This window comes from Eptatretus burgeri, chromosome 2 (assembly GCF_056783735.1).
Source record: "Eptatretus burgeri isolate ZD-2024b chromosome 2, Ebu_testis_v1, whole genome shotgun sequence".
Classification (NCBI taxonomy): domain Eukaryota; kingdom Metazoa; phylum Chordata; class Myxini; order Myxiniformes; family Myxinidae; genus Eptatretus; species Eptatretus burgeri.
In genome coordinates this window covers 58,965,819-58,988,683 of record NC_140962.1, presented here as the reverse complement: position 1 = coordinate 58,988,683, position 22,865 = coordinate 58,965,819, and the positions used below count along the sequence as shown (strand labels likewise).

Here is a 22,865-nt window from a genome sequence, read left to right as displayed (position 1 = left end):
CAGCAGTTTTCCATTGGGCAGATGAAAGGCTTTTCTCTCGTATGTGTCCGCATGTGCACCTGAAGGCTTTGTGGAACATAAAAAGCCTTTCCACAGCCCTCTTCATTGCAATGAAAGGCACGTTCATTTCTGTAAAAGAAAATTCAAAAAATAAAAATAAAAATTGATGGCTAGAATGTGGGGTCACTCAGCGCAACAGCCATTCATGTTGCACCCCAACCACCCTCACGTCCTGTAGAGAGTAAAGAGGGGACAGAGCGAAGGAAGAGCTCACCGGTGTGTTTTCAAATGATACTTGAGATGAGGAGACCACGAAAAGTGGCGGCTACAGCCAGCATGTGGGCACTGGAAGATGCGGTGTGCACTTTGAGTTTTCACACGTGAAGCTTTCGATAAACTTCTGACACGACAACTGCCAGAGTAATCAAAAATTGCCGATTCTGATGGCTCTTCCGTCTGTGTCAGACCATGTGGTCCAACTGGCTCAATGGGACATTGCGCTGACAAACAATGGGATTAAAAGAGGAAATTTGACATGAGATCAAGTAGAATCTTTTGGAAAAAAAATTGTGAAAAGGGGTGGGGGGAGGGTGGGGCGGAGGGCAGACCTTTACTTTCAAGGGATTCAAGAATGTATCAAGAGAATTTTGCAAATACAGTAAATACTCAGATAGCTCGATCTATGAACAAAGAACAGACAAAATGAAACAAAATTCGTACAAAATCTGTTGTGATGTAATGTGAGAAGCATACATCACACTGCATCCGATTCTTGGTGTAATTCTGCTGAGCACTTCAATCACACAATCATTTTTTTCAATAACTGTTTGTCAAAATTAATTAATTAATTGAACAGTAATGACGATTCTGAAAGCATTACATTGACATTAAAGAATATTGTAAATTATATTAATTCTACAAAGCTTGAAATGGTTGTATACCTTCAGTAAGATCCTTCGCAAACTTGGCAAGAAAGGGAAAATAAAATGATAGATTTGACCAATACCTGGATAATCAGCTCGTCTCAGTTTATTAAAAAAAGGTTTTGATCCTTTTGGCCCAAATAGTGTAGCAGCATAGCAAACCTGTTGTGCATTTTGTGATACAAGCACCAAATTTGGCACAAATGTACATTAATATGTTGAGAACATTTTCAGATATTGGGCCACTTGAAATTCTCTCTTTATGTCCGCCATATTGGATTTCAAAATGGCCGCCACTTGAAATCTACATTTGCTATTATCTCTTGACGTAATGCAGCTATTGACTTGATTCTGGTATATAAATGTATGTTTTTGGGGGTAAGGAATCCAATGGTACCATTTTCAACTTAATATTATCTATCACAGTCTGTGAAATATTTTTATTTGGAAATTATCTAGGCAAATATTGGATTCAACACAATACTTTGAAAAGAATGTCTTTGTTCTGTAAATGTCTTAGGTATAATACTGACATGCTACATGGTCTAGTATTTGAGGCTAGGTGTACTGGTATCTGAGGCTGGGTATATACCCGTACTGAAGATACGTGTACATAAACAGTGTCATGCTAACAAGTTCAGCATTGCCACAAGTACATGTATGTTGTTGACTCATCGTCATGTGCAGTCCCCTTCACACACACACAGGGCTGTGCACTGAAGGGCAGCCTTTTTGCACTTGCAGCGCCTCACACACCCTTTCTTGCACTTGCATGAAACCAGCTCAATGCAGCTGTGAGCTGCCTCAGTTAGCCCGGTCCAGTAAGGTGTGTACTGTCCTTCTCCAGTCCTTGACCAACCCCAGTTGGTTGGTGGAGGGAGCTCTGGTGCTGGCAGCAGTATCTGACCCCACACATGTCCACCTTGATACACTGCCCTCTTGACATGTTCCTCCAGAGCTGCCTTTGTTGGAGGGATGATCTGCACATTGTTCTTCCTTGCGAAGAGTTTCCTCCTGGCCTTGTCAATGTCTGTGCATTTGCTGGTTCGATCATACAACAGGATCACAAACCTCTCGATGATGTGCATTGCATCGTCTGGTATGTCACGAGGTGCAGAGGACAGCAGCAGCAGCACCTCAGTGAGTTCTGGCAGTACCGTCCAGACTGCTCACGCAGTCTTCTTGCCATGTCTATGAAAACTAGACAGTGTCGCATCCAGTTAGAGCGTGGAACATTGGCAGTGCACGAGCCTTCTCTCGTCCCAATCCAGCTGCTATTTCGTGTGCTGCTAGGTATCGGAAACTCTGGCCTGTTCCGAATGCCAGCCACAGTTTGTCTTCTGGTTGCAACTCCTGTGCCAAGGACACTGCCAGCACCACAACATCGGTGTCTACAGTCCGGATGAGTATTGCATGGTGTCCATGCTGGACTGCGTGAGATGAATGCAGCAACATCCGACTGTCAGCTTCTTCATGGTTACATGGGGCGAGTGAGGTCAGATCTGGCAGTAGTGGCTTGCTGAGCACTGCCTCTCCATCAGTAATGACGAGTTGCTTGTCCTCCTGGTCAAACCATTCCATGAGAGCTGCTGAGAGGAACCTGAACAGCTCGGTCTTGTTGCTGTCCACTCGTAGGAAGTTCTGCCAGTTTCCCGGTATGGCTGCGGCAGCCACCACACGTCTCCGCACACCTTGTCCCGGCTTTGCACGTGTACTACCTTTCAGTGACTCAGCAAGGTAAGTATCCCAGACCAGATCCAGGCGTGACACTGTTTGCAGCTTCGTGGACATATATGGGATGAATAACTGTTGTGCATACTCTTCAAAGGTCTTTGATGCAGCCGGCTTCAGCATCTGGACGATGGCTGCTCCATCAAGCACAATACAGGTCGTGACAGGAGTCTCTGTCTTTGCGTCGGAGACTTCTTCCAAGCATGTGAGGAGATCACTCTTGGTACCAGTGCAGAGGCTTCCACCATCAGACAATGCAGGAGGACATGCCTGATTCTCGTGACAAAAGAACTCCTCAAGGTTTCCATCCCTCGTCTGGCAGCCTATATTTGTTTGGGCTAATATAAAATTTATATTTTAGACTGCCAGTATATATGAGCTTGTCTGAGTTGTTACTAGTGATTTAGTATAGTTTTTTATTTATATTTACATAACTAAGACATTCTTTTCAAAGTATTGTGTTGAATCCAATATTTGCCTAGATAATTTCTAAATAAAATTATATAACAGACTGTGATAGATAATCTTAAGTTGAAAATGGTACCATTGGATTCCTTGCCCCCAAAAATACATTTAGATACCAGAATCAAGTCAATAGCTGCATTACGTCCAGAGATAATAGCAAATGTAGATTTCAAGTGGCCCAATATCTGAAAATGTTCGCAACATATTAATGTACACTTGTGCCAAATTTGGTGCTTGTATCACAAAATGCACAATTCTTTTGAATATTTGGGCTAAGCCGCCCCACTAACATCATTGTGAAACTACTTGTCCACATGCACACACTTGTGAATTTAGTATTTTTTTTAGTTTAAAGTTTCAAGTTTGTTTTTTTTTCTTTTTCAGATTAGCCGAGTATTTGTATACATTGTCGAGGCTGGTATGAGAGCAAACACACAACGCACAGCAAGGGGGGCATGAGACAAGAGGGGCAGGAGAGGGAAGGACAAAACAGCGAGGAACAGAGACATGAGGAGATAAAGTCCTTTGCATTATTGGCAAGTCCTCCAAAAAAGCAGAATTAATCACCTCTGAAGCCAGACAAAAAAAAATGTCTGTAGCAACCAGTTCAGAGAAAACACAAACCAAACCTGCGAGGGTTCCGGAACACCTTCTGAAATTTACATAACCCTTCTGGGGATGACAACCAGCGACACACACCTCTGAACTGTTTTAATCACCTCTGAAGTTGAGATGAAAATTGAACTCTTTGGCCTGAATGCAAAGTGCTACGTCTGGTGGAAACCGAGCACAGTTAATCACCCATTTAACACCATCCATAACCGTGAAACATGGTCGTTTTAGCATCATCCTTTGGGGATGCTTTTCAGCGACAGGCACTGGGAGGCTTGTATGGTAGAGGGAACAATGAATGGAACCAAATACAGGCAAATCCTTAGGGAGAACCTGCTTCAGAGTACAAAATACCTCAGACTGCGGCAAATATTTACGTTCCAAAAGGACATTGACCCCAAGCATACAGCCAAAGCAACACTGGAATGGCTTCAGAACAAGAAGGTGAAAGTCCTTGAGTGGCCAGGCCAAAGCCCAGACTTGAATCCTGTTGAGAATCTATGGAAATACTTGAAGATTACTGTTCACAACTTGAGCTTGAGGAAATCTGCAAGGAAGATTGAGAGAAAATCCCAAAATCCAGATGTGCAAAGCTGATACAGATAGAGCCAAGAAGACTCGAAGCTGTAATCATTGCCAAAGACATTTCTTCCTCATACTGACTCAGGGGGCTGAATACTTATGTAAATTAGATATTTCTGGATTTCATTTTGTCATGATGGGGTATTTTGTATAGATCGGTGACAAAATTTTTTTTTTTTTAATCCATTTTGAATTCAGGCTGTAACAACAAAATGTGAAAGTCAAGGGGTGAGAATACTTTCTGAAGGCACTGTGTGATATATATATATATATATATATATATATATATATATATATATATATATATATATATATATATATATATATATATATTAATATTTCGGCACGCCCCTTTCTTTGTTCCACCATCAGATTTTTGTAACTGCATGAAATGAAACAAGATTTGGCACATATACTAATGATATTATTGTCTTCCTTAAGAGGCCCCTCAAAATTTGTTTTGATGCATTTTCACAAACTCCAACGGATTCCATTCAAATTCGGTACAATTATGGCTTTTGGTCCAACTTAGGTCATTGGCTATAAATTTTTTCCACAACACTTCCGATATTCGAAAAAAAATCGATAAATCGATATCCCTTATGGGATTTTCCATTCAAATCCACTCAAGTTTAAGGCCTACGGGGGACGCAAATTTCCACTTTGCCCCGGGCGCTGTTTACCTCCGCTACGCCAAGCTGTTAGGGTTAGGGTTTGGGTTAGTATTAGTGTTAGGGTTAGCTACCCTAACACGAACCCTAACAGCTAACCCTAACCTTAACAGCTAACCCTAACCCTAACAGCTAACCCTAACCTTAACAGCTAACCCTAACCGCTAACAGCTATTCAGGAAATTTGCAAGAAAGCCCGGGCAAAACTGGGCTTTATTGCTAGCCCGAGCAATGAGGGGCATTACTACTAGTGTATATATATATATATATATATATATATATATATATATATATATATATATATATATATATATATATATATATATATATATATATATATATATATATATATATATATATATATATATATATATATATACACATATATACTATATACATATATATCCATCCATTGGGACCATACTCTGTGCAGAGCGTTGGTTCTGCCCAAGCAGTCTTCTTGGCTCTTGGGCACAATCCTGGACAGGTCACCACTCCGACACAGGATACCAGAAGACCTCACTCATCCTGGCACTCATTTTGCCGACCTCAGAAGGATGACAGGCATAGTCAACTCCGCCTGGTATTCATTCAACAGCCAAGCAGGATCCAATATATATATATATATATATATATATATATATATATATATATATATATATATATATATATATATATATATATATATATATATATATTGCAGAAGTATTATAAGATGATAAACAACAGAAGCATGATGTACCAAATAAATGCTTTCCATGTAAATGTTTCCTTTGAGTGGCTTGATTGTTCTCCATTCTTGCGCAGCACACGGCTATGGGGTAGTATCATTGGCTGAGGGCATGGCTGTGTCACTGATGCAATGCCCTCTGCTGGTTAGGACAGGAATTTGTAATTTGTTCATTGTGCCGGTAATAGCTTGCCTACTCTTCACGAAAGACAGCATGGGATCTTTAACGGCCACCAATGAATACTGGCAGACGGAAACCCGTTTAACATCCTCAAGAGGTACAACACATATTGATGAATCACCCTGCCTGTGAAACACTGGGATGACAGTTTATAGCTTGGTTGGGATTAGAACGCAGGCTAGCAGCTTCGTGGTGAGTGTGGGCTTGGAGTGTGTATACAACCATGAACCCAATTGTGGGTGTTCTCTTCCTATGGTTTCTCAAAAAAGCTGGCCTGCAGAGGATATGACCACCACAGGGTCTATCCACCCTTATAAATGCCACTATGGTACCCCAACAATCTGCGCAAGGATATGAAAAGTCCACAACCTAAGGTTCCTTACAAGTCCTTGGGTTCCGTAATAAAATAGCAGTCATATCCACCTGGATTTAGAACAGCAGTCAACAGCACATGCTCAGTAGCACTGGTGGAGTGAATTTCAGCTTGAGATGTTCCGGGTACCCCATTGGCGAGCTCAACACAAGTGGTGACCAGCAGGCTATCCTGTGCCAATTTCTGGACACGCTCGAACCACGAAGGATCCACTCTGGTCTCATTGCGAGCCCCCTCCGGTTTTGAGTCTCTCGCATCCTTCTTCCCTGGATTATCCTTCTTCCTGATCACAGCTGTGTGATCCTTCACTCGCTCACAATCTCTGGTGTCCTGCTTGGACCACACTGCCTCATGTTGGAGTTTTCCTGTTCAAAGTACCAAAAGGAATCACATGTTATTTTGAAAATACATGCTCAGTATTAGCCTTATGAGTATTATGACTTGATTCAGACCTGCGGCCTACTTCCATATATTTGTTTGTAATTCTGTGCAAGATTATATATATTTTTTATGCAAGATTTCTTTCCCATAAACATTACAATAATTTTTGTTTTGAATACGAGTAGAAGGTGTAAACATTTAGCTGAATTCAAGTCCCAGTGGCTGATGAATTAACACGAGGTGGGGTTGACTCAGCCTGTCATCCTTCCGAGGTTGACGAAATGAGTACCAGTGCACTGGTCGAGGGGCACAGCTTCAGCGGCATAGTCACGCTTCCAAGAATTATAGTTACCCAGCAGCCAAGTTGCCATATGCAAGAACAGAACAGGTGTACACAAAGTGAATTGAAGAAAAAAGAAAATACCAGAAAGCATCTGAAAAGCTAAAGCCCGTCCTCATCCGCTTTATAATCACTCTTCTTCTTCTTCTTCTACTACCGTATGCTAAACATGATGAAAACAGCTCAAAAAAATTATAAATCTGCTTCGAGATTTTGATTGGTGAACCAATTTGCAAATTCTTAAAATTTCAGGTCAATTGGAGAAAATTGATGATTTTATGCGACGTTGACCTTTTGACCACATTATTAATTTGTTTTCTCCATATCTATCTATAATTCTAGCAGCGTGTGTGTGTGTGTGTGTGTGTGTGTGTGTGTGTGTGTGTGTGTGTGTGTGTGACCACTGTTTCTCGACAACCACTGGTCCGATCTAATTGAAACTTGCCAGATATATTGCTGAGGACCTGAGGATGTGCCTTTTCAAGGTTTGATATTAATCGGACAAGTGCTTCCCAAGTTATGGCCATTTATTTACCAAACCAATGACAAGACACGTTGTTGCGTGGGCGTGGCCGATGGGGGAAGGGAAGCTCAGCCGCCGACGCCATTACGGGTTACAACGTACGGACTTCCGGATAGTGATGATTTCGTGTATTCTAATAATTTCTCGATTTCTTCTGCGCATTTATAGATAAACACAATGCCCCAAGTTATGATCGTTTTCATATTAGACGGTGTATAAATTTCGGTAACACAGAGTGCTGGTATGCTCCGAACCAGAAAGTAAATTTTTTTCTCTCTCTTCTCTTCTCTTTTTGTTTTTCCTTGCCACGACATTGCAAAAAGGTAAAATACGTTGGCGCTAATTGAATATTTGGGCATTAAAACTAAATTGCGAATAATCGTAACTGCGAATAATGTGCGAACTTCTGGGCCACGCACGTAGGGCACGCGAGAGCGAAGAAACGGCCTGTGTGGTTGTTGTTTGTTGCTCGCGGTTTGAATTTTTTTTTTTTTTTACGGACACGTACTAGTTCTTATAATAAAGCTTTGTTACCTCCGCCACCGAAGGTGAAGGAGGTTATGTTTTCATCCCTTTCTGTCTGTTTATGTGCCAGATATCTCAAAAAAGTTGCAGACGGATACGGACGAAACTTGGTGGACAGGTTGTGCGTGTGGCAAAGAAGAAATTATTTGATTTTGGTGAATATTTGAATCCGGATACGAGAATTATTTAATTTTTTAAGTGATTCTTCACCATTGAGAGATGGGGCCAAAAAATGATACATTACTGTATAGCATGATATTTCAAAAATGTATTGGGCCAGATACGTTCTCATGGATCAGGCATTATGTGGCAGAGTTATACGCTCTACCGAGTGCCCTATATTTGTAAATTTGATGACAAAAGCTCAAATGGTAAAAAAAAAAAAAGTTACAGGGACAGGCACAAACAGAAATGATTGCAAAACCCTGTCTGCTTCTGAATGCAAGATGGGATGATAATAATAATAATAATAATAATAATAATAATAATAATAATAATAATAATCATGACAAAAACATTTAAAAAAATAAATATATAAAATAACTTGCACCACCGAGTCTGGTTCTGTTCAAATCGATTAGGAACACCAGTTCCACCACAATACGTTTCAAACAAAATAACAAATGAACAGTAAAATTCCACAATTGTTAAAAGTGACATGTATTTTAAACGTATCTTGCATATACTGCAATGCACAAACATTCACAGAAAAGGATAAACACAGGAACCAGACTCTGTGACGTAATAATTGTTAGAGCGTTCGCTCCGAGTCTGCGAGGTGGGCAGTTGGAACCCTGACAGTCATACCAAAAACTTGGAAAAAATAAAAATGGTTTCCTCCTGGTTCCTTGCTTTACAATCAGTATTTAAAGAGGATATGGCACAGACAAACAAGCACATGTTGGCAATCATAGGGCAGGCTTTGTTGGGCCTAATGGCTTCCTCCCGTGTTGATGTTCCCTGTATTAAGGGAAATCATATTAATGGCATTTTCACAAGCAGGTACCCATAGAAATTCCACGTAATGTAAAATGTAACTTCAACACTATCATGCAAAGAATAGATATTGAATGAATCAACCGCCCCCAACAAACCACAGGTCTTCATCCCCACCTTAATATTATGTCATTGGCAACTTTACCTCCTCTTAACATGCTTTCCCACCTTCCCAAGGTTTCCTTTCACCTCATTCATAATCTCGGTGGCAGCAAGATGTCTTGTGAGAACAATTATACAAACTACCTTCAAGTCCGCATTCACAATCCCACGAGATATGACCCATGGAAATTCCGTGGAATTCTCACTCTCAAGCGATAGTGAATAGTAGGGTTGGGTAAATAGTGAAGTTTTTTCGGTTAAGTGTCTTCGCATAGCATTTTCTATGGCCATTTTCGATGCCGAATCTGAAAACGTTGGAATTTTATTTTTACCTCCGATGACTTTTGACCCCCGGAACTTTAATTTATTCAAAATGGCGACAAAAAAAATGATATTTTTATGAATTTCTGACCAACTGAGAGAAAATAAGGCTTGTAATATATCAATTTATAGGATTTTCTGATCAGGAAATACGAAAATTGCACTTATACAACGATTTGATGATTTTTAAAACAATTTTTGAAAACCGTACAATATTTTGCTGGAATTGAACTGATTTTGTCATTCTCAGATCAACGTATGACCGAGATCACACCAGTGCCGCCAACAAAAGTTCATTAATGTTATCCTGCACAGATTCACCGGGTTTGATAGCATTCTTTATCGAGTTATGTAGCTCGGTCAAAGTGAATTTTTGAGTGCGGAATTTCCCTGCTCCATCCTTCACACGTCTTTGTTGGCGTATGTCTGGGGCTGCAGTTAAGCGTAAATACGTCACTTCCGCTCGAAGTTCTTTCTCCGATAGTGTACTCAGTAAATATAGACTGTCTGGGGTCAAAGGTCCTTTGTGCTTTTTGCAAGTTTGTATAGTATTCAATAGCCTAGTATTTTTATTTTTCTTCAAGTCTTCCTTTTTCCTAAATTACTTGATTTCGGTCCTATGCAATATCCAATCAATTTGAAAATGTGATCAGCATATTCCTTGACCTGAAAAACATATGAAATGTTATATTACAAGCCTTATTAGTTACATTAGAGAAGGAAAACATGAAAAAAGGTCAATTTTTGGCCGCCATTTTGAATGAATTAAGGTTCTGGGGGTCAAAGGTCATCGGAGGTAAAAAAAAATTCGACCGGATTCGGATTCAGCATTGAAAACGGCCGTAGAAAATGCTATGCACAAAATTTCAATCATATTTACCCAACCTTATGAATAGCCAAATTGGGTTAATTAATTAATTACCGTTTTCATGACGCACAAATACAACGTTGAAATTAAATAATGACGAAACAACGTTAAATTCACAATCTCGCGAGATTCCATCATCTCGCGAGACAATGGAAGGACAGGCGTCATCACGTCACACACGCACGTACATTATAAAAGCTTTGACGTATCCCGTTACAAACCTGTTGTGGATCGTTGTGCTGGCTTGACACAATCTTCCTCGTACCAACACCGGTTTAAAGGTATACAGGCGTTTTGCACGAACTGGACCAGAACCTTCAAGGTTATGAAACAATTAGAACATGGGATTTTGAAGACGTTTGGGCACGTTCACTCCTCATACGAATGTAAAAATGGAACACCCTTCTCAAAAAAAGTAACCATGCTGTTCATAAAAATCACTTTTTAAACAAAAATCACAATGTATCTATCTATAATTCCAGCAGTGTGTGTGTGTGTGTGTGTGTGTGTGTGTGTGTGTGTGTGTGTGTGTGTGTGTGTGTGTGTGTGTGTGTGTGTGATAGAAGGGTGGTGTATGAATCTGAGTGCATGTGTGTGTGTGTGTGTGTGTGTGTGTGTGTGTGTGATAGACGGGTGGTGTATGAATCTGTGTGTGTGTGTGTGTGTGTGTGTGTGTGTGTGTGTGTGTGATAGACGGGTGGTGTATGAATCTGTGTGTGTGTGTGTGTGTGTGTGTGTGTGTGTGTGTGTGTGTGTGTGTGTGTGTGTGTGTGTGATAGACGGGTGGTGTATGAATCTGTGTGTGTGTGTGTGTGTGTGTGTGTGTGTGTGTGTGATAGACGGGTGGTGTATGAATCTGGGTGGGTGTGTGTGTGTGTGTGTGTGGGTGTGCGTGTGTGTGTGTGTGATAGAAGGGTGGTGTATGAATCTGAGTGCGTGTGTGTGTGTGTGTGTGTGATAGACGGGTGGTGTATGAATCTGTGTGTGTGTGTGTGTGTGTGTGTGTGTGTGTGTGTGTGTGTGTGTGTGTGTGTGTGTGTGTGTGTGATAGACGGGTGGTGTATGAATCTGTGTGTGTGTGTGTGTGTGTGTGTGTGTGTGTGTGTGTGTGTGTGTGTGATAGACGGGTGGTGTATGAATCTGTGTGTGTGTGTGTGTGTGTGTGTGTGTGTGTGTGTGTGTGTGTGTGTGTGTGTGTGATAGACGGGTGGTGTATGAATCTGTGTGTGTGTGTGTGTGTGTGTGTGTGTGTGTGTGATAGACGGGTGGTGTATGAATCTGTGTGTGTGTGTGTGTGTGTGTGTGTGTGTGTGTGTGTGTGTGTGTGTGTGTGTGTGTGTGTGTGTGATAGACGGGTGGTGTATGAATCGTGTGTGTGTGTGTGTGTGTGTGTGTGTGTGTGTGTGTGTGTGTGTGTGTGTGTGTGTGTGTGTGTGTGTGTGATAGACGGGTGGTGTATGAATCTGGGTGTGTGTGTGTGTGTGTGTGTGTGTGTGTGTGTGTGTGTGTGATAGAAGGGTGGTGTATGAATCTGAGTGCGTGTGTGTGTGTGTGTGTGTGATAGACGGGTGGTGTATGAATGTGTGTGTGTGTGTGTGTGTGTGTGTGTGTGTGTGTGTGTGTGTGTGTGTGTGTGTGTGTGTGTGTGATAGCCGGGCGGTGTATGAATCTGTGTGTGTGTGTGTGTGTGTGTGTGTGTGTGTGTGTGTGTGTGTGTGTGTGTGTGTGTGTGTGATAGACGGGTGGTGTATGAATCTGTGTGTGTGTGTGTGTGTGTGTGTGTGTGTGTGTGTGTGTGTGTGTGTGTGTGATAGACGGGTGGTGTATGAATCTGTGTGTGTGTGTGTGTGTGTGTGTGTGTGTGTGTGTGTGTGTGTGTGTGTGTGTGACCTCTGTTTCTCGACAACCTCTGGTCCGATCTAATTGAAACTTGCCAGGTATATTGCTGAGGATGCGCCTTTTCAAGGTTTGATATTAATCGGACAAGTGCTTCCCAAGTTATGGCCATTTATTTACCAAACCGATGACAGGACACGCTGCTATGACGTCACAATTGACGTCACAATTCTTCTTTTCTTCTTTTTTTTGCACGTACGGCCACGCACTAGTTTATCATTGAATCACTCCAGTCTCGTGTAAACGACCTGCAGGCTCGAAGGTCAACGCGAGGATTTACCTCTGGCAAGGGATGGGTATCGGTATCGAGCTCCAACGGATCTCCGTTATCCAAAGCCTAAGAAAAGCACAAACAGCAGAAGATGAAGTACGTGGAAGCATTCTAACAGCACGGATAACGATACCAATCATGTACGTTTATACCTCGTACGTACCATCTGCCTGCCCCCACACCCGAATCGAAACGAGGACGAACAGGACGCACACTTCGCGATTTGAAGGAAAATAATATAAAAGAGAAACCGATGAGGTTGAACCGGACACGACCGCGAAACGACCGATGGCGAATCTGCGGATTCAGAACCGACCGATGAGAGTGAACCGGCCACGACCGCGAAACGTACGTGGCGAATCTGCAGATTCGAATAAGAACACTTTGAACGTAAATGTGCATCGGCTTTTTCGCATCGTTCGTTTATCACGTCAACTGTTTGAGAAATGCTACAACATTCACATTACGCGTCGACAGTAACGATAATATCGTTGAACAGGAGAGATGCGTTAACCGAGCTAGTTGCTATTGGTAACCACCGTGGGGGAACTCGGGGGGGGGGAGGACGTTTCGGTCGTTCACCCTTCATCAGAGCAAAAGCTACAGTTTGCCATTGACATGAACATTCGTTTTGTTTTTTTAATGAGAACAGTCGGACACGACGTGAGGATAAGTTCGATTTAAAATTTTAATTTCTCTTTTAATTTTTTTGGGGGAAAATCAGCGGGATTACATGAATTCAGGTATTCTGTATTAAATCTGTGAAATAAGTTCGTATATTATATTTTTGTCCATTAAAAGGAAACAACAATATCCAAGTCATAAAATCCACACTTGAAAAAAACAACAACAACAACTGTGTGTAATGAGAATGCGGAAGTACTTCCGGTGTAAATGGGAAATAAATATTTAAAGGAGAAAATTCCTTCTTTTTATTCATTCCTCCGAGATTATCACGAATCTCATAACTCGGTCTCTAAATCATTATCTGTGAGTTAGGGTTGTTGTGGTGTTCACGTTACCGGTCTTCTCGGGACTCCGGGAGTCTTCAATGGTGGTCGTCAGCTGGTGTCACCCACTCAGGTGTGTGTGTGTGTGTGTGTGTGTGTGTGTGTGTGTGTGTGTGTGTGTGTGTGTGTGTGTGTGTGTGTGTGTGTGTGTGTGTGTGTGTGTGTGTGTGTGTGTGTGTGTGTGTGTGTGTGTGTGTGTGTGTGTGTGTGTGTGTGTGTGTGTGTGAGAATCTGTGGATTTGCTTGTACATTTACTGAACCAGTTGGTCCGTTGGACCAAATTTTATTTTGTCTTCATATCCTTGTGCCATCACACCTGTTGTGCTGTTTGACCATGACGTTGCCTTTCACCAAGACCAGAATGATGTGCTTGGGGCCAGGGTGGGAATTGCATATTCGTTATTATTATTATTGACAAATTGTGAAATGAGAGCGAGAGATGAACCTTCAGAGTTTAGGCTTTATTCCATTTGATTGGAGCCGCTTCTGTGGACACACCAGGAAATACAGGTTCAGCTAGGAGTACATAAGCAGTAACGTATACATGTGCAGTTAACCATTGCAGACTAATCCGCGTAAGCACGGAGTTCGATATAATCTCCATTCTCACCAGTCAATGAGCACCTTCAGTCAACGAGCATCAAGTGGACAGCCGATGTCAATAGCAATGCCCCGGGGACAATCCCTCGTGCCGCAGAGAGACCTCCCCTTATACGCGAGACGCACAACATGTGATCCCGCGTCATGTCCCTTGATTCACGTTAATTCACCACATTCTCCTCACCTTTAAAATGTAACTAGGGGCCCATCTTACACACCATGATTGCTTTAGCTCTATAGGAGTATACATTTCAAGCAACGCGGACTAATAGATCTACAGGAGCATACATGCCAAGCAGTGATTATTTTGAGTTGTAGGAGCATGGAAATGAGCATCGATATATGATATAATGGGCATATAGGAGCATGAGCAGCGAGAATGCCGATAATCCCCTTTACAGATTGAGTCGTCGAGGGGCCTTATTCGTCGACCTCTCCGGGAGTAAACGGCAGTTTCACTTGAGGAGACTCCCGATCCTCTTGGTGAGCCTCGACTTGTGCCGGGGATGACTCCTCGATCGCCCTCGGGGGAACACGGCAGCCCCGTCCGCCTGGCGGAGTTCCTGGGGGAAATGTCAGAAGGAGGAGAGCCAGGAGGTGGTGTACCGGCGGGAGGAGTACCGGCGGGAGCCAGATGGCGAACCGACACAGTGGTCTCCCTGCCATCCGGGAGCCTGACATGAGCATACTCTGGATTAGTGTCAATGAGTTCGACCCCCTCCACCAGCGGTTCATACTTGCTTTGTCGTACCGGGCGTTTCATGAACACTGTACCGGGGTGGGTCAGCCAGTTGGGCACCGTTTGACTGTCAACATAACGTCGTTGGTGAGTAAACATACGTTCGTGAGGAGTGGCATTTGTGGACGTGCAGAGCAAAGAGCGTATGGAATTCATTGCGTCAGGAAGAGCAACCTCCCATCGCTCGGGGCCCAGTCCTCTCGATTTCAGCGCCAGAGTTATGGCTTTCCAAATAACTCCATTATACCTTTCCACCTGCCCGTTCCCCTGTGGGTTGTAACCCGTCGTTCGACTAGTTGCTATGCCGAGCTCTAATAGGAATTGTTTTAGCCCGGCCGACATGAAACACGGCCCTCTGTCTGAATGTATGTACGAAGGTCTCCCAAACATAGCGAAGACGTCAGACAGACATTTTACGACAGTGCCCGAGGTCATATCCGAGCACGGAAACGCGAAAGGGAACCTTGAATATTCATCAACAACGGTGAATATGTATCTGTTGTCTGTCTCGGTGGGCAGGGGCCCTTTGAAGTCGATGTTTAGTCTCTCGAAGGGGGAAGTAGCCTTGATCAGTCTGCCAGATGCCGCGCCAAAAAAATCTGGGTTTTAGTTCAGCACAAACAGGGCATGAAGCATTCATTTGTTTAATATCTTCAACAGAATAGGGAAGATTTTGTCTGCGTACGAAATGTGCCATCCTGGTTACCCCTGGGTGGCACAGAGACACATGGAGGTCTTGCAAAGCCTGACTGATTGTTGCCGAACTGTAGACCCGGGAGAAGGTATCTGCAGCAGGGTTTCCTTCCCGGGCCGGTAAACAATGTCGTACCTGTAGCAGGCTAGGTCTATCCCCCATCTCATAATTTTTTCATTCTTAATTTTCCCGTTATTTTTCCCATCAAACATGAAAGCCACGGATCGTTGGTCCGTAACGAGCGTGAAGTGGTTTCCCAGTAAATAATGTCTCCATTTACGCAGCGCTTCGACGATGGCGTACGCCTCCTTCTCTATTGCCGAGTGTCTCTGCTCGCTTCTAGAGAGAGTTCTCGAGAAGAAAGCGACCGGCCGCCCAGACTGATTAAGTGTTGCAGCTATGGCGTGATTTGAAGCGTCGGTTTCCACCACGAAGGGCACCGAGCTGTCGATCGATAAAACCACGGACTTACTGATATCATCCTTGAGATCGTGGAAAGCTTTCACGACAGCGGCATCTGGTGGAAAGTTTTTGCAATGCACTAGGGGATATATTTTCTCGGAGTATTGCGAAATCCATCTTGCCTCGTACGCGAACATCCCGATCACCCGGCGCATTGTCTGCAAGTCCTGAGGTGGTGGAAGCTCACGGAGCGGGCGCAATCGCTCAGGATCAGGCTTAATTGTGCCGTTGGCTATCGTGTAGCCGAGAAGGTCAATTGACCTTGCCGAGAATACGCATTTCTCGTAGTTGAGAGTCAGATTATATTTTCCAGCAATGCTCAAGAATCTGTCCAGATTCCTATCATGTTCCCTCTGATCCCTACCGCACACTGTGACATTATCCACGTAAACAAAAGTGTCTTCGAGGTTTTCATCTGAGATGATGTCGTCCATAACCCGTTGGAAGCAAGCTACTCCATTCGTGACACCGAATGGTATCCTTCTGAACTGGTAGAGGCGCCGCCCTGCCTGGAATGCAGTGTACGGTTTGTCTTCCTCTCGGATGGGAATTTGATGATAGGCGCTTCGCAAGTCGATGGTACTGAATACCTTATAATTGGCCACGCGTTCGACCATCTCATCTATGCGCGGCAGGGGGTAGGCGTCGAGTTGGGTGAAGCGATTGACCGTTTGGGAATAATCGACAACCATCCGTCTCTTATGGTTCTGACTGCTGGTCACTAACACCTGTGCGCGCCATGGCGAATCGCTCGGTTCTATAATTCCCTCCCGTGTCGCTTCCTTTCGGTGTTCCTCGGCGCTTACGGCCCGGAAGCTGCCGTCTTTTCCCAGCTGATTCAGAGCTTGCAGGAACTGATCGATTGTCTCCCCGGCTGCTTGCTTGCGTGTGTTGAGAAGATGTCGTATGTATACCTCGTTCTTGGGCTTCACGTAGAGCGCCTGCAGTACGTCAATCGCTGCTTCGTAAGTGTCGCACCCCGAGAAGAGCCTGTATACGCCGGGCGAGACATGATTCACGAGAGCGGCAAATTTGTCAGCTCCCTCCGCGATGATGGTCAGATAGTGTGAGAAGGAGCAGAACCAATGTGACCATTTCATTTCTGCGTCAGTCGTGTTTGGGTCTGCGTCGAACCTCTCTGGTTTGTAGATCTTGTCCATCTTTGGTTGAGAGAGCCGAGAAAATCAAATGGAATAAATTGAAATGAGAGCGAGAGATGAACCTTCAGAGTTTAGGCTTTATTCCATTTGATTGGAGCCGCTTCTGTGGACACACCAGGAAATACAGGTTCAGCTAGGAGTACATAAGCAGAAACGTATACATGTGCAGTTAACCATTGCAGACTAATCCGCGTAAGCACGGAGTTCGATATAATCTCCATTCTCACCAGTCAATGAGCACCTTCAGTTAACGAGCATCAAGTGGACAGCCGATGTCAATAGCAATGCCCCGGGGACAATCACTCGTGCCGCAGAGAGACATCCCCTTATACGCGAGACGCACAACATGTGATCCCGCGTCATGTCCCTTGATTCACGTTAATTCACCACAAATTGTACTCTTATTATTGTTGTTCATATTAATATATGCTATGTTATTGGTTTTTTGTCATTCCATGGAAGGAGGACCTAATTAAACTGCTTTATGGGGCGTTCCATGTCAAGTGTACACTTTTCAGCGAAATTTTGACCCATCGTCTCAGATTTCACTTTTTTTTTTTTGTGCAAGTGTTTGTACCCACGGTAAAACATCACGTGTCACTTTTCAGACCTGGGGGCCCATCGGGGCCCGTTTTGGGGGCCCCCCATATCTGGGTGCCACCAGTTGACCCACAATCTTCCAGTGGCCATATCACAGGTTGTAGTGGTCCGATTTGGATGATCTTGGTATCAAAATGCTCGTAAAAGCGAGATCTTTCGAATCGCGTAAAGTAAAATCACTCCGAAACACTAATTCAAAGAGTTATAGTTTGGGGCGCCCTTTGACCTTGCCCCCCCCCCCCAGCCAAACCGATGATCCCGATATTTTTTCGTGTGAGAATACCCCTTCATATACTCCAACACCTCAGCATAAATTAAAATGGGATCTCAATGGGTTCAAGTGTGATGATGGTTTTATTGTTCGGGGTCCACATATCACTAATTCTTGATTTGACATTGGGCGACGTTTGCCGTCATCGTTCCAATGACGTCACCTGCTGGCAGGTGACTTTATGTCTGAAATTGACAATCATCATCTCTGGACTATTATTTATATATATATATATATATATATATATATATATATATATATATATATATATATATTGCATCATTTGCAAAAAATTATTCTCCCCATTGTGTCTATTGATTTTTATATTAAGTGTACATTTTTTTTTTTTTTGTATAACCATCATCGAATTAAATTATAAATGGGATAATCTCAGTTTTTGCAATAAGCATGGCGACTGGAGATCGAAAGGAGTTCCGAAAATACTGTTGCGATCCGTTCAGCTGCCATAAAACGAAAAGATCTTAATAATGTGTCAAATGATATGTTGATGAAATTTTCTTCAAAGGTGAAAAAAGATGACAGACTTTGTACTTCGTGCAGAAAAAAACTCTCAGTTGTCACCAGAGCGTATTGAAGAATCATCTTCGACCAGTTTGAAATTATCATCAGAAGGTACTATCGAAGGCATTGCAGAATCTATTTCGACAGATGAGGACGAGGAGGTTTTTGAGTGAGAAGCAGAAGTTGACCTATTAAACCAGTCGTTATCGATGATAGGCGAAAGGTGGAAAGGAACCCAGGGTACGTTCCTGAAAAGCGAAGCTAATTTCTTTTGCACAGAATCTTCCAATTAAAACTAGTTTCTGGACCAAGCACTGCCGAGAAAACGCAAAATACAGCGTCAAAATGTGATGAAAACTGCATGCCAGAGGTGATCAAAATCCTGAAAGAAAAATACGTATACTGACAATATTTGCTCGGAATATGAGCATCAGAGGGATGATGAGTGAATTCAGTTACTCCCAAAGAATGGCTGTGCAAGTCAAAAATTTAGAGAAAGAAAATGGTATGCTATCGTCTCCAAATCCCAAACAGGGTAAAATATTGCCTGACGAAGTGAAACCCGCCGTAACCGAAGTGATGAAGTCAGCCGAATAATGCCAGGAAAAAGGACTGTGTGGTAGTCAGGAATGAACATGGAAAAGACAAAATTCAAAAGCGCCTGGTACTAAACAATCTCAAGGAACTGTTTCAGAAATTCAAAAAGAACCCTGGCTTGAAAGTTGGATTCGCGAAGTTCGCCATGCTCCGTCCCTTGGAGTGTGTCCTGGCCGGTTCAGGCGGTACACACAGTGTGTGTATGTATGATGCATCAAAATGTGAAACTCATGATGTTTGGTTCCAAAATGCCACAGATAGCCGAACTTCCAAGCTATCATCATGTGATAGCACGCATCGTTTGTAATCCAGCACAACCGGCATGTTATTTCAGAACTTGTGAAAGTTGCCCATCAATTGAAGACTTCAAAACCGAGATACTGAGTGCTTATGAACGAGAGGATATTGATGAAATTCAGTTTAAACGGTGGACATCCACTGACAGATCTGAACTGAGCTCCATGGTCCTGCCTTTGGAAGAATTCATTAATCAATTCTGTGAACGTGCGGTGAAATTAGTGAGACACGATTTCATTGCCAAGGCCCAATCTCAGTTTCTGAAAAATAAGAAAGACGAAATCGGTGAAGGAGAATTTGTCATTATTCGAGACTTCTCGAAGAACTATTCGTTTGTCGTACAGGATGCGGCCCAAGGATTCCATTGGAATTTCTCTCAAGCGACAATTAACCCCTGGGTTTACTATTTCAAATCGGACGATGGCAAATTAAACCACAATTCATTCACGATTATATCAGAATGCAATACTCACGACGTTGTCTCAGTCCACCTCTTCCAAAGAATGCTCATTGAACACTTGAAATGTAGCTTTGGAAATGTAAAGAAACTTTACTATTTCTCAGACGGTTGTGCTGGCCAATATAAGAATTGCAAAGCCTTCATAAACCTATGTCGTCACAAATCGGAGTATGGTATTGACGCAGAATGGCATTTTTTTGCCACAAGTCATGGCAAGGGCCCTTCAGATGGCGTGGGAGGTACAGTCAAACGAGAAGCAACACGTGAGAGCCTGCGTAGACCTTACGAGTCAAATTATTTCTCCAAAAGATCTTTTTGCCTTTGCTGAAAATGGTTTGAATGAAATGAAGTTCGGTTACGGGATCCAAGAGGCGTATGACGAGGAAGAACGAAATCTGGAAGAAAGGTTAAAAAGGACCAAAACCATAGTATAGCTGGAACTCAAAAAGTTCATGCTTTCATCCCTATTTCTGAAACTGCTCTTCAAGTACGCAAATTCAGCCTTAGCGAGGAACACCGAATCGAGTCAGCTATTTCAAAATCGACACCAACTTTTAACGGGAAACTCTCAGGTTACGTCACAGTGCACTATGATGGAAAATGGTGGCTTGCCTGCATCATGGAAGCCTTTCAGGACACTCATGAAGTGAGAGTGAATTTTCTTCATCCAAACGGACCTGCAAATAGTTTCTTTTGTCCTGACATTGAAGATCACTGCATTTTAGACATTTCTGATATACTTCTTTCCGGAGAACCAAAAACTGCAACAGGTAGAACGTACACAACAATCAGTAAAAAACAGAAACACAGCTGTCAAATAAAACATTGGTTGGCAAAAAATCTTGACTATAATCTGCCAGGAAAAACTTACTCATACTCGTCTCACTTCCAGTTCCTGCATGTGCATGTGGAAAATGTATGTACAATATACTGATATAGTGTATTGGAAATCTTGTGTTCAAATATTGTGCTATGTATTGTGTGTCCGGCACCCGAGTCCCCGAACAATAAAACCATCATCACACTTGAACCCATTGAGATCCCATTTTCATTTATGCTGAGGTGTTGGAGTATATGAAGGGGTATTCTCACACAAAAAAATTGGGACCATCGGTTTGGCTGGGGAGCGGGGTCCCAAGGTCAAAGGGCGCCCCAAACTATAACTTTTTGAATGACTGTTTCGGAGTGATTTTACTTTATGCGCTTCAAAAGATCTCGCTTTTACGAGCATTTTGATACCAAGATCAGCCAAATCGGATGACTACAACCTGTGATATGGCCTCTGGAAGATTGTGGAGCAGCCGGGGGCGCCCAAATTTGGGGGGCCGCTAAAATGGGCCCACAGGTCTAAAAGTTGGTATTTTGAGGTTTTTTTTTTTCACCCAAATGAATGAGTGACCAACATATGGGGAGAAAATGAGGTATTGGTGTCGGGAGGGTGTGTACACTTGACATGGAATTCCCCTTGTACACCTTAACATGCTGTGCATTTAAAACAATGGAACTCTTCTGGGTTCTTTATAGCATAGTTAATTATCCTAATCAACTCGGGAGAACATGATCATTTGAGTGTATCACACTCAACATCAGAAAGATCCAGTCGAACTCCACGACACGCACATGGCACATGCACACGCACACACCTCATCCATTTACAGTACATACACATTGCCAACAGAAAGTCTACACCCCCTTTCCAATTTTTCACCTTTTGTTGCCTTCTATTCTGGAATTAAATCAGACTTTTTTCCATCTTTATTTACCCATTGTAACCAACAACTACCAAGTGAAAAACAAACTCGACAAATTTCAGAAAATTCATTAAAAATACAAAACTAGAATATCTTGGTTGGATAAGTTTCCTTCCCCCTGAGTTAATACTTGGTGGAAGCACCTTTAACAGCAATTACAGCTGTGAGTCTGTTGGGATAGGTTTCTCCCAACTTTGCACACCTTGATTGGGCAATATTTTCCCATTCTTGGGAACAAACCTGTTCAATCTCAGTCAAGTTGTGTGGGGAGCATTGATGGACAGCAATCTTCAAGTCATGCCACAGATTTTAGGTTGGGGCTCTGACTGGGCACTCAAGAACATTTATCTTTTTGTTCCTCATCCACTCCAGTGTAGCTTTGGCTGTGTGCTTCGGGTTGTTGTCATGCTGAAAGGTGAACTTCCATCCCAAGTTCAGCTTTCTTGCAGAGGGCATCAGATTTTCCTCGAGGATATTTCTGTATTTTTCTCCATCCATTTCCCTTCTATCCTGAAAAGTGCCCCAGTCCCTGCTGATGACAAACATCCCCATGACATGATGCTGCCACAACCATGATTCACAGTCAAGATGATGTTTTTTGGGTGATGTGCTTTGTTGGGTTTGCACCAAACGTAACGTTTTGCATTTCGGCCAAAACGTTCCATCTCGGTTTCGTCAGATCACAAAACTTTTTGCTGCATGGCTTCAGAATCTTCGGAGTGGTTTTTTTTGCATCCTCAAACGGGACTCGAGGTGGGCTTTTTGGAGTAATGGCTTCCTTCTTGCCACCCTTCTGTACAGGCCAGACTTGTGGAGTGCTTGAGATATTGTTTTCACTTGCACACAGTGACCAGTCTTTGCCAAAAATGCATTTCGGTCTTTCAAAGTTGCCATTGGCCTCTTGGTGGCCTCTCTGATCAGTCTCCTCCTTTGCTTGGTCATCCAATTTGGAAGGATGGCCTGATTTAGGCAGAGTCTTGGTGGTTCCATGCACCTTTTTAAAAAAAAAAATTTCATTTATTCTCCTTATATCCACCCTCTTCACTCTCGTAATCCATAATTACACAGTCGATATAATTTTTGTTGTTTGCTGTCTTGTATGACGACATACTCGATACATGACAACTCTATTGTTGGTTGTAATCTCGTTTAGCCATTCTGTTAGTTTTTCATTGTTTAGTGCAATAACTTTGAGGTCTACCAATATAGAT

At 42.8% G+C, this 22,865-nt stretch overlaps 2 protein-coding genes and 1 pseudogene across 6 annotated transcripts in view; 2 read left to right on the top strand and 1 right to left on the bottom strand.

Moving 5' to 3' along the window:
• The window catches only part of LOC147032131 (uncharacterized), a gene marked incomplete at its 5' end in the record, with an annotated part of 24,060 nt that extends 11,264 nt beyond the window's left edge, over positions 1–12,796 (bottom strand). The window contains 6 exons of the mRNA XM_085850418.1: positions 1–129; positions 275–500; positions 6,319–6,633; positions 10,546–10,639; positions 12,501–12,557; positions 12,644–12,796. The exon at positions 1–129 is cut by the window's left edge and continues 53 nt beyond it. Of these exons, the coding sequence (XP_085706544.1) occupies positions 1–129; positions 275–500; positions 6,319–6,633; positions 10,546–10,639; positions 12,501–12,557; positions 12,644–12,796 (974 nt within the window). The remainder of the gene's footprint in view (positions 130–274; positions 501–6,318; positions 6,634–10,545; positions 10,640–12,500; positions 12,558–12,643) is intronic.
• A 565-nt stretch (positions 12,797–13,361) lies between these two features.
• Positions 13,362–22,865, top strand: part of VIPAS39 (VPS33B interacting protein, apical-basolateral polarity regulator, spe-39 homolog) — a 71,988-nt gene continuing 62,484 nt past the window's right edge. For all 5 annotated transcript variants that reach the window (XM_085869475.1, XM_085869477.1, XM_085869474.1 and 2 more), the window contains exon 1: positions 13,362–13,574. The gene's annotated coding sequence lies outside the window, so the exon portion shown is untranslated. The remainder of the gene's footprint in view (positions 13,575–22,865) is intronic.
• On the top strand, positions 19,133–21,845 carry LOC147032130 (uncharacterized; annotated as a pseudogene).